Source organism: Penaeus vannamei, chromosome 13 (assembly GCF_042767895.1).
Source record: "Penaeus vannamei isolate JL-2024 chromosome 13, ASM4276789v1, whole genome shotgun sequence".
NCBI lineage: Eukaryota > Metazoa > Arthropoda > Malacostraca > Decapoda > Penaeidae > Penaeus > Penaeus vannamei.
In genome coordinates this window covers 40,357,576-40,370,075 of record NC_091561.1, presented here as the reverse complement: position 1 = coordinate 40,370,075, position 12,500 = coordinate 40,357,576, and the positions used below count along the sequence as shown (strand labels likewise).

At 44.1% G+C, this 12,500-nt stretch overlaps 1 protein-coding gene across 1 annotated transcript in view; it reads left to right on the top strand.

Moving 5' to 3' along the window:
- LOC138863767 (CUB and sushi domain-containing protein 3-like) overlaps nucleotides 1-12,500 on the top strand; it is a 164,866-nt gene that overhangs the window by 139,428 nt on the left and 12,938 nt on the right. Inside the window, exons 9-13 of the mRNA XM_070128615.1 lie at nucleotides 162-328; nucleotides 3,137-3,287; nucleotides 3,838-3,918; nucleotides 5,289-5,387; nucleotides 8,967-9,223. Of these exons, the coding sequence (XP_069984716.1) occupies nucleotides 162-328; nucleotides 3,137-3,287; nucleotides 3,838-3,918; nucleotides 5,289-5,387; nucleotides 8,967-9,223 (755 nt within the window). The remainder of the gene's footprint in view (nucleotides 1-161; nucleotides 329-3,136; nucleotides 3,288-3,837; nucleotides 3,919-5,288; nucleotides 5,388-8,966; nucleotides 9,224-12,500) is intronic.

The following is a 12,500-nucleotide window of genomic DNA, read 5'->3' as shown; positions in this document are numbered from 1 at the left end:
TCTCTCTCTTTCTCTCTCACAATTTCACTCCTCCACTGTTTTGTGTGTATAGAAGGTAGAAAAAAAAATCATCTATATATGTGTGTGTGTGCTTGTTTGTATATATATACATACATATATATACCTACATTCTTTCTAACACTCCAACCCCCCCTCCACAGACTGCGAGGCGGAGCTGAAGAGCCCCGGGGGTGAGCTGCGGTCCCCCTACTACCCGGATATCTACGGCTCCAACGTGACCTGCCGCTGGACACTCACTCCCCCCGCAGGACACCTCCTTCACGTCCTCGTCGCCAGGTTGAGGCTCGACGCTGGGGACACGTTGCAGGTTCGCCTTAAAGGGGGATTGGGAGGGGGAAGGAGGAGAGAGGTGGGAGGAGGAATAGGAAGGAGGTGGGCGGGAGAGAGAGGAAGACGAGGGAGGTGAAAGGAGGTGGGAGGGAAGACGAGGAAGAGGAGGAGGTGGGAGGAGGAGAAGGGACTCCCGGTGGGAGGGAGGAGGCGGAGGTAGAGGGTGGGAGGAAGGGGGAAAGGGGAAGAAAGGAGGAGGAGGAGGAGGGAGAAAAGTAGGGGTGGAGTAGTTTGATTTGGGGAGGAGGGAGTTCGAAAGGGGGAAGAGGGAGGAGGAGGGAGGGAGAGGGAAAGAGAGAAGGGGAGATTAAGGTGAGTGGGTGTGAGGGATTTTTTTTTTTTCGTGTCCTAGTCTCTCTTGATCTCTCTCTCGCTTTTCGCTCTTACTCTCGTTCGCTCTCTATCCCTCCCTTCCTTCATCAATCCACCAATCCATCCATCCATCCATCCATCCATCCATCCATCCATCCATCCACCCACCCACCCACCCACCCACTAATCCATTCATCCTCTCCTTCTCTCCCCTAGTCCCCCTTCCCTCCTTCCATCTTTCCCTCTCTCACCTTCTTTCTTTATCTTCTTATCTCTCTCTCTCTCTCTCTCTCTCTCTCTCTCTCTCTCTCTCTCTCTCTCTCTCTCTCTCTCTCTCTCTCTCTCTCTCTCTCTCTCTCTCTCTCTCTCTCTCTCTCTCTCTCTCTCGCTCTCCCCTTCCATCTCTCGCCTCCTTTCTCTCTCTCTCTCTCTCCCCTTCCATCTCTCGCCTCCTCTCTCTCTCTCTCTCTCTACCTCCCTTCCATCTCTCGCCTCCTCTCTCTCTCTCTTTCTCTACCTCCCTTCCTAACTCCCTCCCTCCTCCCCTCTTCCCCTCCTCCTCCCCTCTCTCTACCTCCTTCCTTCCCTCTCTCTCCTTCTCTCTCTCTCACTCTCCCTCCTACCGCCGACACCTAATCTCCCCAAGATCCTTTTTGCGATCAAAGGATACACACTTTAAGGCGTCAAGTCATCTGCATGGTAAGGACCCCCACATGAGCTTTGCCGCGCCATGAGGGAAAACAACGGAATACACATAAATTTTTTTTTATTTATTTCTTTAGTTAGTTTTTTTGTTTGTTTGTTGTTTATTGATGGTTTTTGATATTGTTTTTATTGTTTGTATTTTGTTTTTTGTTTTTTGTCTTTATTTTTATTTTCGTTTTTTTCTGTTTTTTGTTTACAATTTTTCGAGAATTATTAGGATAAGGTAGTTGAATCTTATTAAGTTACAAACCATTTCATGCATTTATTCTTTTTGCTTGTTTCTTCTATTTTCTATTTCTGTTGCATGCTAATATTATACATGTTTTTTTCTGTTTTCGTGAATTGCATTAACAATTTTTATTATTGTCGACCTATCTTCGTTTTTCTGTTAATCATTTCTATTTCGCTTCCATTTTCTATTCTGTGTATTGTTCTCATTCTCATTTTCATGCTAATATATATATATATATATATATATATATATATATATATATATATATATATATATATATATATATATATATATATATATATAATTTTTTTGTCTATTCACTCTGATTAACACTATTCCTTTATTTACTCTTAATCTTCTCATTCTTATTTTCCATGATTTTTTTTTTCATTTTGTCTCTTCTCTCTTTATCACTATTCCCCTATTTACTCTTATTATTATCAATCTTATTTTCCATGAACATTTTATCTCTTTTTTTTTGCCAAAGAAAAGGTTTTAAAGTGGCAGGATTTCTTTTATTTACAAAGATCTGTTCACCATTTATCTGTTTATCTTATTTTTTATTTATATTTCATTTCTATTCCATCCCTTCTCATTTCTATTTTCATTGTCAGGATTATTCATCTGTATCTATCTTTCATCACGCCTCTCTTGATTCCCCTTCTGTATCTTTTTTTTATTCATTAAAAAAAAAAATTCATTGATATTCTCATTTTTATCTATCTACGTAAATCATTTTTTTCCTGTTTAGTTTATCTTTCTCACTTTCATTTTCTTTCTTTTTTTTTGCCAAGGCAGCGGAAGGAATTGATAGTGACTCTTATCTGTCTGTTCATCACTATTTTCTCAGTTCCTTCTTTATTCCATTTGCTCTCATTTTCACTTTCATTCTTATTCTCTCTTTCTCTTGTCGAAGTATCACTTTTTTCTTCAAGGTATCTCATGGCCCAAAAAAGGACTTACCCATCTTACCTATCCATTATCCCTCTCTTCTCCTCTTTATTACATTCTTCTCATTCTCACTTTCATCCTCCCTTTTCTCTCTCCCCCACCATTTACCTTCTTTTTTCCCTTCTCCAAGGTATCTAATGGCCCAAAAAAGGACTTACCCATCTTTCCTATCTATTATCCCTCTTTTCTCCTCTTTATTACATTCTTCTCATTCTCACTTTCATCCCCCCTTTTCTCTCTCCACCACCATTTACCTTCTCCTTTTTTCCCTTCTCCAAGGCATCTAATGGCCCAAAAAAGGACTTACTCATCTTACCTATCTATTATCCCTCTCTTCTATTTATTACATTCTTCTCATTCTCACTCTCATCCCCCCTTTTCTCTCTCCCCCACCATTTAACTTCTCCTTTTTTCCCTTCTCCAAGGTATCTAATGGCCTAAAAAAGGACTTACCCATCTTACCTATCTATTATCCCCAGTCTCTCTTCTCCTCTTTATCATATCCTTCTCATTCTCACTTTCATCCCCCCTTTTCTCTCTCCACCACCATTTACCTTCTCCTCCTCCTTCCCCTCCCCCACCTAGGTATCCGACGGCCAAAAGGACTTGAAAGTGACAGGAATTCCGCACAACGCAGGGCGGCTCCTGGAACTCAGACCTTCACCTTCCGCCACCCTCTTCTTCAGCAGCGACCAGCAACACAACCGGGGTTATTTCCTCCTCAAATACACCTCTTGTGAGTGTTGTTATTTGTTTGTTATGGTGGTGGTGTTTGAGGGTGTTGGCGGTGGCGGTGGTGTTTTTTGTTGGCATCCTTATTATTGTTGATTGTTATTATTATCATTATTGTTGTTTTGTTGTTATTAGAGAGAGTGAAAGAGAGAGAGAGAGAGAAAGGAGGGATTGAGGGAGGAAGAGAGGAAAGAGAGAGAGAGAGAGAGAAAGAGAAAGAATGAAAGACAGAGAGAGAGAGAGAAAGAGAGAAGAAGGAGAAAGAGAAGAGAAAGGGAAAGAGAGAGAGAGAGGGAAGGGGGAGAGAAAGAGAAGGAGAGAGAGAGAGAGATGGAAGGGGAGGAGAAAGAGAAAGAAAGAGGGAGAGAATGAGAGAAACGGAGAGAAAAAAAAGAGAACGAAAAAGTGCACAAGAAAAAAAAAGCGAGACAGAAATGGAACGAGAGACCAAGTACGAGAAAGAGAATTCGACAAAAAAATGCCAGTGAAGACCCATTTTCATTTTTCTTTCGTTTTATATCCCATCCATTTATCTGTTCATTTTCTTATTCCAGTCCGTGAAGGCAGCTGCGACTTCAAAATATCGCCGTGTGGGTGGCAGTCCTCTGACCCCTTGCAGGCATGGGCGTTTCATGGTGGGTGTGTGTGGGGGAAATTCTTTGAAATTCTTGATTCAAGTGTATTACTGTTGATTGGTGTTAATCTGTGTAGATATAGCGGTAGGCAGAGCTTTTATTTGATTATTTTTTATGTGTGTGTGGGTGGGTTTGAGTGTGTGTGTGAGGGGTGGTGGTGATGGGGGGGAGAAGGTTTGTGGGTGGGGGTGTGGTGAGGTTGCTGTGTATGTGTGTGTGGGTGTATTTGTGCTTGTATGTGTGTGTGTAGGTGTATTTGTGCGTGTATGTGTGTGTGGGTGTATTTGTGCGTGTATGTGTGTGTGTGGGTGTATTTGTGCTTGTATGAGTGTGTAGGTGTATTTGTGCGCGTATGTATGTGTGTGGGTGTATTTGTGCGTGCGTGTGTGTGTGTGTGTGTGGGTGTATTTGTGCGTGTATGTGTGTGTGTATTTGTGCGCGTATGTATGTGTGTGGGTGTATTTGTGCGTGTATGTGTGTGTGTGTGCTTGTATGTATATGTATGTTTGTGTGAGTGTTTGTGAGTGTATGGTTGTATGTTTTTTTATGTGTGTGTGTGTGTGTGTGTGTGTGTGTGTGTGTGTGTTTGCTTGCATGTATATGCATGTATGTCTGTTACCCTGTGTGCTAATGTGTTTTTACAGAGGTATGGTATTACGTGCAGTACTGAAAAGGGAATACGTGTAAATATCATTTCTCATTTGAAGTAGAACTCGTACATTCGCATGACATTTTTTTCCTCCAAAGTGATCGTAATTAGGACTTTAAGGAGAAATTTTATTTACTAGGGCTTCCTATTGGAATGGGATAGCACGTCCATTTTTCTTTGACGGGAAACCTCGCACTTTCTCTCTCTCTCTCTCTCTCTCTCTCTCTCTCTCTCTCTCTCTCTCTCTCTCTCTCTCTTGTGTGTGTGTGTGTGTGTGCGTGTGTGTGTGGGTGTGCGTGTCTGTGTGTGTGTGTGTGTGTGTGTGTGTGTGTGTGTGTGTGTGTGTGTGTGTGTGTGTGACTGCCTGCCACACTCTCTCTCTCTCTCTCTCTCTCTCTCTCTCTCTCTCTCTCTCTCTCTCTCTCTCTCTCTCTCTCTCTCTCTCTCTCTCTCTCTCTCTCTTTCTCTTTCTCTCTCTCTCTCTCTCTCTCTCTCTCTCTCTCTCTCTCTCTCTCTCTCTCTCTCTCTCTCTCTCTCTCTCTCTCTCTCTCTCTCTCTCTCTCTCTCCCTCTCTCCCTCCCCTCTTTCACATCCATATCCCCCAACCTAGGTCAAAAATCTTCCACATCTCTCTCATTCTCTCTAATTCATTACCTTCATTCATTTTTTTCTCATATCTCTAATTCATTCTCTCTCTCTCTCTCTCCCCTTCTACGACCAGGATCCCAAGGGCGCATGGCTGTGGCAGAGGAGAGCGGCCTCGGGATGCAGCATCCAAGGGGATATCGGGCATCCCTGACGTCGCCAAGGATAACACCGGGTGAGTATCGGTGTGGATGGTGGGTGGGTGGGTGGATGGGGTGGGGGTGGGGGAGGATGGGGGGGGGTAGGGTGGGATTGGGTGGGTGTTGGTGGGGGGTTGGGGAGGAGGTGGGATTGGGGGTGGATGTGGGGAGTTGGGTAGGGAGGGTGGATGTGGGGATGGTGGGATTGGGGGGTGGGGTGGTAATGGGGGTTGGATGGATAGATGGTGGGTAGGTGAGTGGATGAGGGAGGGGTTGGATGGGTGGTTGGGACTGTGGATGGGGTGGGTGGATGGGTGGGTGGGTGAATGGATGGGAGGGTGCATTGGTGGGTGGGTGGGTGGATGGATGGGTGGTGGGTGGGAGTGGATAGGACGGTGGGTAGGTGGGTAAGTGTGGTAGATGGATGGATGGGCGGATAGGCGGGTGGGTGGGTGGATGGGTGTCTGTCTCCCTCTCCCTACCCCCCTTCTTCTTCCTCCTCTCCCTCTCTCTTCTCTTATTTCCACTTAGAGAATAAAAAAAAATATATAAAAATAAATAAAAGCTTAAAAATAAAATTCACATCCTCCCCAAAATAAACATTGCGGGAGGGGGAAAAAAACTGGATTCAACAAACCATTATTAATTGTTGGCGATTAAGCCTGGATGAATTACGGTCAAATCATAACGTGACTTGGTTTAACGAGAGAGTGGGCGGGAGGGAGGGTGGGTGGGGGGAAGAGTGAGGGGGAGGTGGAGGGTGGGTGGATGGGTGGGAGGAGGGAGGGAGGGAAGGGAGGGTGCGAAAGAGGAAGAGAAGGGTGAGGGAGAGAGTGGAAGGAAGGAAGAAGGGAGAGGGAGGGGGGTGGGAGTGGGAGGGAGGGTGCCAAAGAAGGAAGGGAGGGAGGGGGGAGAGTGAGAGGAGGAGGGAGGGAGGAGAAAGAGAGAGTTGCGAAGAAGAGGAGAAAGGGGGTGAGGGGGAGGGAGGGAAGGGAGACAGGGGAGAGAGGGAGGGAGGGAAAAGTGGGAGAGTGGGAGTAGGCGGATGGAGGGGGAGAGTGGGCGGGAGGGAGGGAGGGAGAGTGGGCAGGGAAAGAGGAAGAGAGGGTGAGGGGAGGGAGGGTGGGAGACTGGGCAGGAGGAAGGTTGGAGAGTGAAGGGAGGTTGGGAAGAAGGATGAGTGGGAAGAGGAAAGGGAGGGAGGGGGGAGGAGACGGGAGGAGCGGAGAAGAGGAGGAGGGGGAAAGAGGGAGGGGAGAGAGAGGAAGGGAGGATGAGATGGGGAGAGAGGGAGGGAGAGTGAGCGAGAAAGAGAGAGGGTGGGATGGAGGGTTGGGGAGAGGTAAAGAGAGGGAGAGAGAGAGAAGGTTATGAATAAAGAGAGATACAAAGAAAAAAGGGAAAGAGAAAGATAGAGAGAGAAAGAGAGACAAGCAGAAACAGATAGAATGAAAGGCGGAGAAAGAGAGACAGGCAGAAACAGATAGAATGAAAGGCGGAGAAAGAGAAAAGAGAAAGAAAACCACACAGATATAATACAAAATGTATGAAGAGAAACATGAGAATAAGCAAATGAATAGATAAATAAATAAGAGCAAAATAGACAAGCTTTTGTTACCACCGCAAAGAGAAAAGCCTTTTGATCACACTGAACTAAATTCATGAAAGTAAAGTAAAGTAAAAAAAAAATAATAATAATAATAAAAAAAAAACTAATGATAGTGGTAATTCCTCTTCGTTTCCTTCTTCCTCTTCTTTCTTATCTCTTTTTTTCCTTCTCGTTCATTCCTAAAAGGCGCGCTTATAAAGATAACTTGAAGTAATTGCGGCACTATAATAATTTTATTAATTTCTCTTCTCTCTCTCTCTCTCTCTCTCTCTCTCTCTCTCTCTCTCTCTCTCTCTCTCTCTCTCTCTCTCTCTCTCTCTCTCTCTCTCTCTCTCTCTCTCCTCTCTCTCTCTCTCTCTCTCTCTCTCTCTCTCTCTCTCTCTCTCTCTCTCTCTCTCTCTCTCTCTCTCTCTCTCTCTCTCTCTCTCTGTTTCTTCTTCTTCTTCTTCTTCTTCTTCTTCTTCTTCTTCTTCTTCTTCTTCTTCTTCTTCTTCTTCTTCTTCTTCTTCTTCTTCTTCTTCTTCTTCTTCTTCTTCTTCTTCTTCTTCTTCTTCTTCTTCTTCTTCTTCTTCTTCTTCTTCTTCTTCTTCTTCTTCTTCTTCTTCTTCTTCTTCTTCTTCTTGAAATGCAGTCGATAGAGATAGTAATGACCACAGTAATAATGATAGAAAAAACAATGATAAAGATGATATTTCGAGTTAATATCATAATGGATATTATAATCATTCAAGGGATGATGAAGAAATATTGACGATAATTACTATAATGACCTGGAACAATAACGTTAATTGAGAGGATAATCATGCATATCATGATTTTTACTAACAATATTTAGCGTGATTGAAATTACCTACAATAATCAATTTTGATAATAAAGATAGGAATAATACCTATCACGATGATGATAATTTTTTATTTTCATTATCGTTAGTTGCAGTGATAATTTAGATAATTATAGCACTAATGATATTGGTAATAATGAAAATTGCGCTTATCGTTTTGATAACAATAATCATGATGGCAATATTAATAACAATAACAAGTATTACATTGATAAAGAGTGATAGTAAAAATGTTTAAAAGATAATATTAATAACAAATAGAAGGATAAAAAAGTGTTTAAACTCTAAGGACTAAAACCCACGTTTCACGCCACCTGCACGCTATTCCCGTCATCTATTTGCAACATTCACGTGCCGCAGATCAAGAATTGAGTTAGACGATCGTGTTCTTGCAAATGAGTCTATTGCATTGCCGTTGCAAGGCCCTTTTTTCCTCCCGGTTTTGTCACTGTGTGGTTTTATTCTTGGGTTCGGTTCCCGTTTTCTGTTCGTGTCTCGTTCTCTCCTCTCTCCGTTTTCTGTTTGTGGTCTTTTATCTCTTCTCTCTGTTTCTCCTCCACTTTCTTCTTCTTCTCCTGCTCCTTCTTCTTCTTCTTTTTCTTCTTCTTCTTCTTCTTCTTCTTTTCCTCCTCCTCCTCCTTCTCCTTCTCCTCCTCATCCACTCTTGTCCTCCTTTAACTTCTCCTTTTCCCCTTTCGCCTGTCATGTCTTTCTCTTCTTTATTTCTCTTTCCTCTCCTATTCTCTCTCTTCCCTTATTTTTCCCTTACCTCTTGCTCTTTTCCTTTATCACCAAAAATACGCCTAATTTTTCAGTGGAAATTATATGTATTTAATCATTAAAAAGATCAACATTTCTGATAACGGCGCTTGCAAAAAAAAGAGAAAATACTGTTATTGAGAAATAAGGTTCAAAATAATAGCGAGACCAAAATAAGTAACAACCATAATCATAACAATGACAAAAATAACTAACAATCATCACAACGATAAAGATAGATGATAACAATAATCAGAGAGAACTAACAGCAGTAATCTTAACAATAATAAAAGAAAGTAATAAAAAAAAAGAATAACAATAATAAAAAAACTAGACAAAAATAACAAATTTTCTATTTCCCTTCCCCCTCATCCCTCTCCCCCTCCTCCCCCACCCCCCCACAGACACAGCCACCCCCTCCCCCCCGCGCCCTGCAGAAGGCTTCCCGATGTGCCTCCGCCTCGACTACCTCCTGGACGGACCCGACGCCTTCCTCCTGACGGCGGCGGTGACGGAGGAGGAGGAGGAGTTTAGGGGCAACGGCGCCGCCACGCCCTTGGCCTTCCTCCCGCCCCTCAGGAACCTCCTCTTCCTCTACGGTCCTCACGGCAACGAGTCCATCACCACGGCGGTTAACTTCACCGTCAGCGGGGCGTTCCGGGTAAGAGGGGAATGTATGTGATTGTGTGTGTGTTTCTTTGTGTTTGTGTGTGTGTGTGTATGTGTTTGTCTGTTTGTGTGAGTGTGTGTGTGTGGGGGGTGTATGTGTTTGCTTGTCTGTGAGTGTGTGTGTGTGCGTATACGTGTTTGTATGTTTGTGTAATTGTGTGTGTGTGCGTATATGTGTTTGTTTGTTTGTGTGAGTGTGTGTATGTGTTTGTTTGTTTGTGTGAGTGTGTGTGCATGTGTTTGTTTGTTTGTGTGAGTGTGTGTGTGTGTTTGTGTGTGTGCGTGCGTATACGTGTTTGTCAGTTTGTGTGTGTGTGTGTGTGTGTGTGTGTGTGGTTGTTTGTATGTCCGTATGTGTGTGTTTGTTGAAGTGTGTAAAAGGGATTTTTTGTCAGTACTTTGTTTCAACTCGTGTAAGTAAATATGTACAAATAGGCTTATGTCTGTTATTATGTTTGTATGTGTGTGGGGGATGTGCACACGTGTGTAAAAAAAAGTTGTAGCATTCGTTAATACTTATAATAGTGTGTAGGTGTATAAAAGTTTGTTTTTTTCAGTGCGGAATGTACATGTATGTGTATGTCTGTTATATATATGTACGTATGTATGCAGGTATCTATGCATGCAAGTACGTATGCATTAATATAACGTATATATGCATGTACATATATAAATATTAGTATATACATAAATGTGTACGGATCTATATACATCAACACACTCTATACACACGTAAACACGCACGCACACACGAATTTACGTAAGTATACATGCACATGTGTGTACTGACCCTACATACTCCCCAAGCCGACACAAGGGCCTCCCCCCCACCCCCCTCTCTCTCTCTCTCTCTCTCTCTCTCTCTCTCTCTCTCTCTCTCTCTCTCTCTCTCTCTCTCTCTCTCTCTCTCTCTCTCTCTCTCTCTCTCTCTCTCTCTCTCTCTCTCTCTCTCTCTCTCTCTCTCTCTCCTTCCTCGCTCTTTCTTTCTCTCTCTCCTTCTTCGTCTCTCTCTCTTCCTCTTCTCCTCTCCCTTCCTCTCTCTTCTTCCTCTTCCTCTTCCTCTCCCCCTTCCTCTCTCTCCTTCTTCGTCTCTCTCTCTCTTCCTTTCTCTCCTTCTTCCTCTCCCTCACCCTCCTCCTCCCTCCTCCTCCTCCTCCTCCTCCTCCTCCTCCTCCTCCTCCCTCCTCCCTCCTCTCCCGCCTCCTCCTCCTCTTCCTCTCTCTCCCCTTCTCTCTCCTTCCTTTCCTTCTCTCTCTCTCTTTCTCTCTGCCTCCGCGTACAAGGACCACCACGTACAAGGACCACCACGTACAAGGACCACCGCGTACAAGGACCACCGCGTACAAGGACCACCGCGTACAAGGACCACCACGTACAAGGACCACCGCGTACAAGGAACACCGCGTACAAGGAACACCGCGTACAAGGAACACCACGTACAAGGAACACCACGTACAAGGAACACCACGTACAAGGAACACCACGTACAAGGAACACCACGTACAAGGAACACCACGTACAAGGAACACCACGTACAAGGACCACCGCGTACAAGGACCACCTCGTACAAGGACCACCGCGTACAAGGAACACCTCGTACAAGGAACACCGCGTACAAGGAACACCACGTACAAGGACCACCGCGTACAAGGACCACCACGTACAAGGACCACCGCGTACAAGGAAACCACGTACAAGGAACACCACGTACAAGGAACACCGCGTACAAGGAACACCGCGTACAAGGACCACCGCGTACAAGGACCACCACGTACAAGGACCACCGCGTACAAGGAAACCACGTACAAGGAACACCGCGTACAAGGACCACCGCGTACAAGGACCACCGCGTACAAGGACCACTTCGTACAAGGAACACCGCGTACAAGGCCCACCGCGTACAAGGACCACCACGTACAAGGAACACCGCGTACAAGGAACACCACGTACAAGGAACACCGCGTACAAGGAACACCGCGTACAAGGACCACCGCGTACAAGGACCACCACGTACAAGGACCACCGCGTACAAGGACCACCGCGTACAAGGACCACCGCGTACAAGGACCACCGCGTACAAGGACCACCGCGTACAAGGACCACTTCGCACAAGGAACACCACGTACAAGGAACACCGCGTACAAGGAACACCACGTACAAGGAACACCGCGTACAAGGAACACCACGTACAAGGAACACCACGTACAAGGAACACCACGTACAAGGAACACCACGTACAAGGACCACCACGTACAAGGACCACCGCGTACAAGGAACACCGCGTACAAGGAACACCACGTACAAGGACCACCGCGTACAAGAGCCACCGCGTACAAAGGCCTCCGCGAAGATCATTTGGTGACTAAGGCACCTCCACCAGGCCGGAAAATCAGGCGAAGGTGATGCTTATTAGCGGGCGGCTGGCGGTGTGAGGGGGGGAGGGGGGGAGACGGGCCTTTGGGGGGGAGGCGCGCTCGGTCGGACTTTTTTTTTTTTTTTTTTTTTAAGATGTGGTTGGTATTTGTAATTGTTGTTTTTTGTTGTTGTTGTGGTTCTCATTTTGTTGTTGTTGAAGTTGTTATTTGTTATTGTTGTCACTGTAGTTGTTTTTCTTGTTCTTTGTTGTGGTTGTCATTTCTTGTTGTTTTGTCTTGTGTTTTGCTGTGGTTGTTATTGGTTTGTCATTTGTTATTGTTGTCACTTATCGTTTTTCTTGTTTCTGTTGTGGTTATCCTTTGTTATTGTTTTTGTTGTTGTGGCTAACAATGTTATTGTTCTTGTTTCTGTTGTGGTTTTCATTTATTATTGTTGTTGTTTTTATTGTTGTGGTTGTCACTGTTGTTTTTCTTGTTTTTTGTTGTGTTTGTCCTTTGTCATTGTTGTTTTATTGTTGTCACTGTTGTTTTTTCTTGTTTTTGTTGTAGTTGTCATTTGTCATTGTTGTTTTTCTGTTGTTGTGGTTGTCAATGTTAGTTTTTTTTTCTTTCTTTTTTTTGGTTGTCATTGTTAATATTTTTGTTCATATCTTTCTTGATTCATTGTTTGTTCTTGTTTTTGTTGTGGTTGTCACTGTCATTGTCTTTGTCCTTGTTCTTATTGTTCATCTTATTCTTAATTCTCAGTTCATCTCATTTCTATTCGTTCTTATTCTTTTCTGTATTTCTCTCGTCTCCTCTCTTCCGTTCAGAAATAATCATTTCATTATTTCTTAGTATTTCTAGCTATCGTCCGTTATCTTTTGTCGTCTTTCATCCGTTCAGAGCTTAATT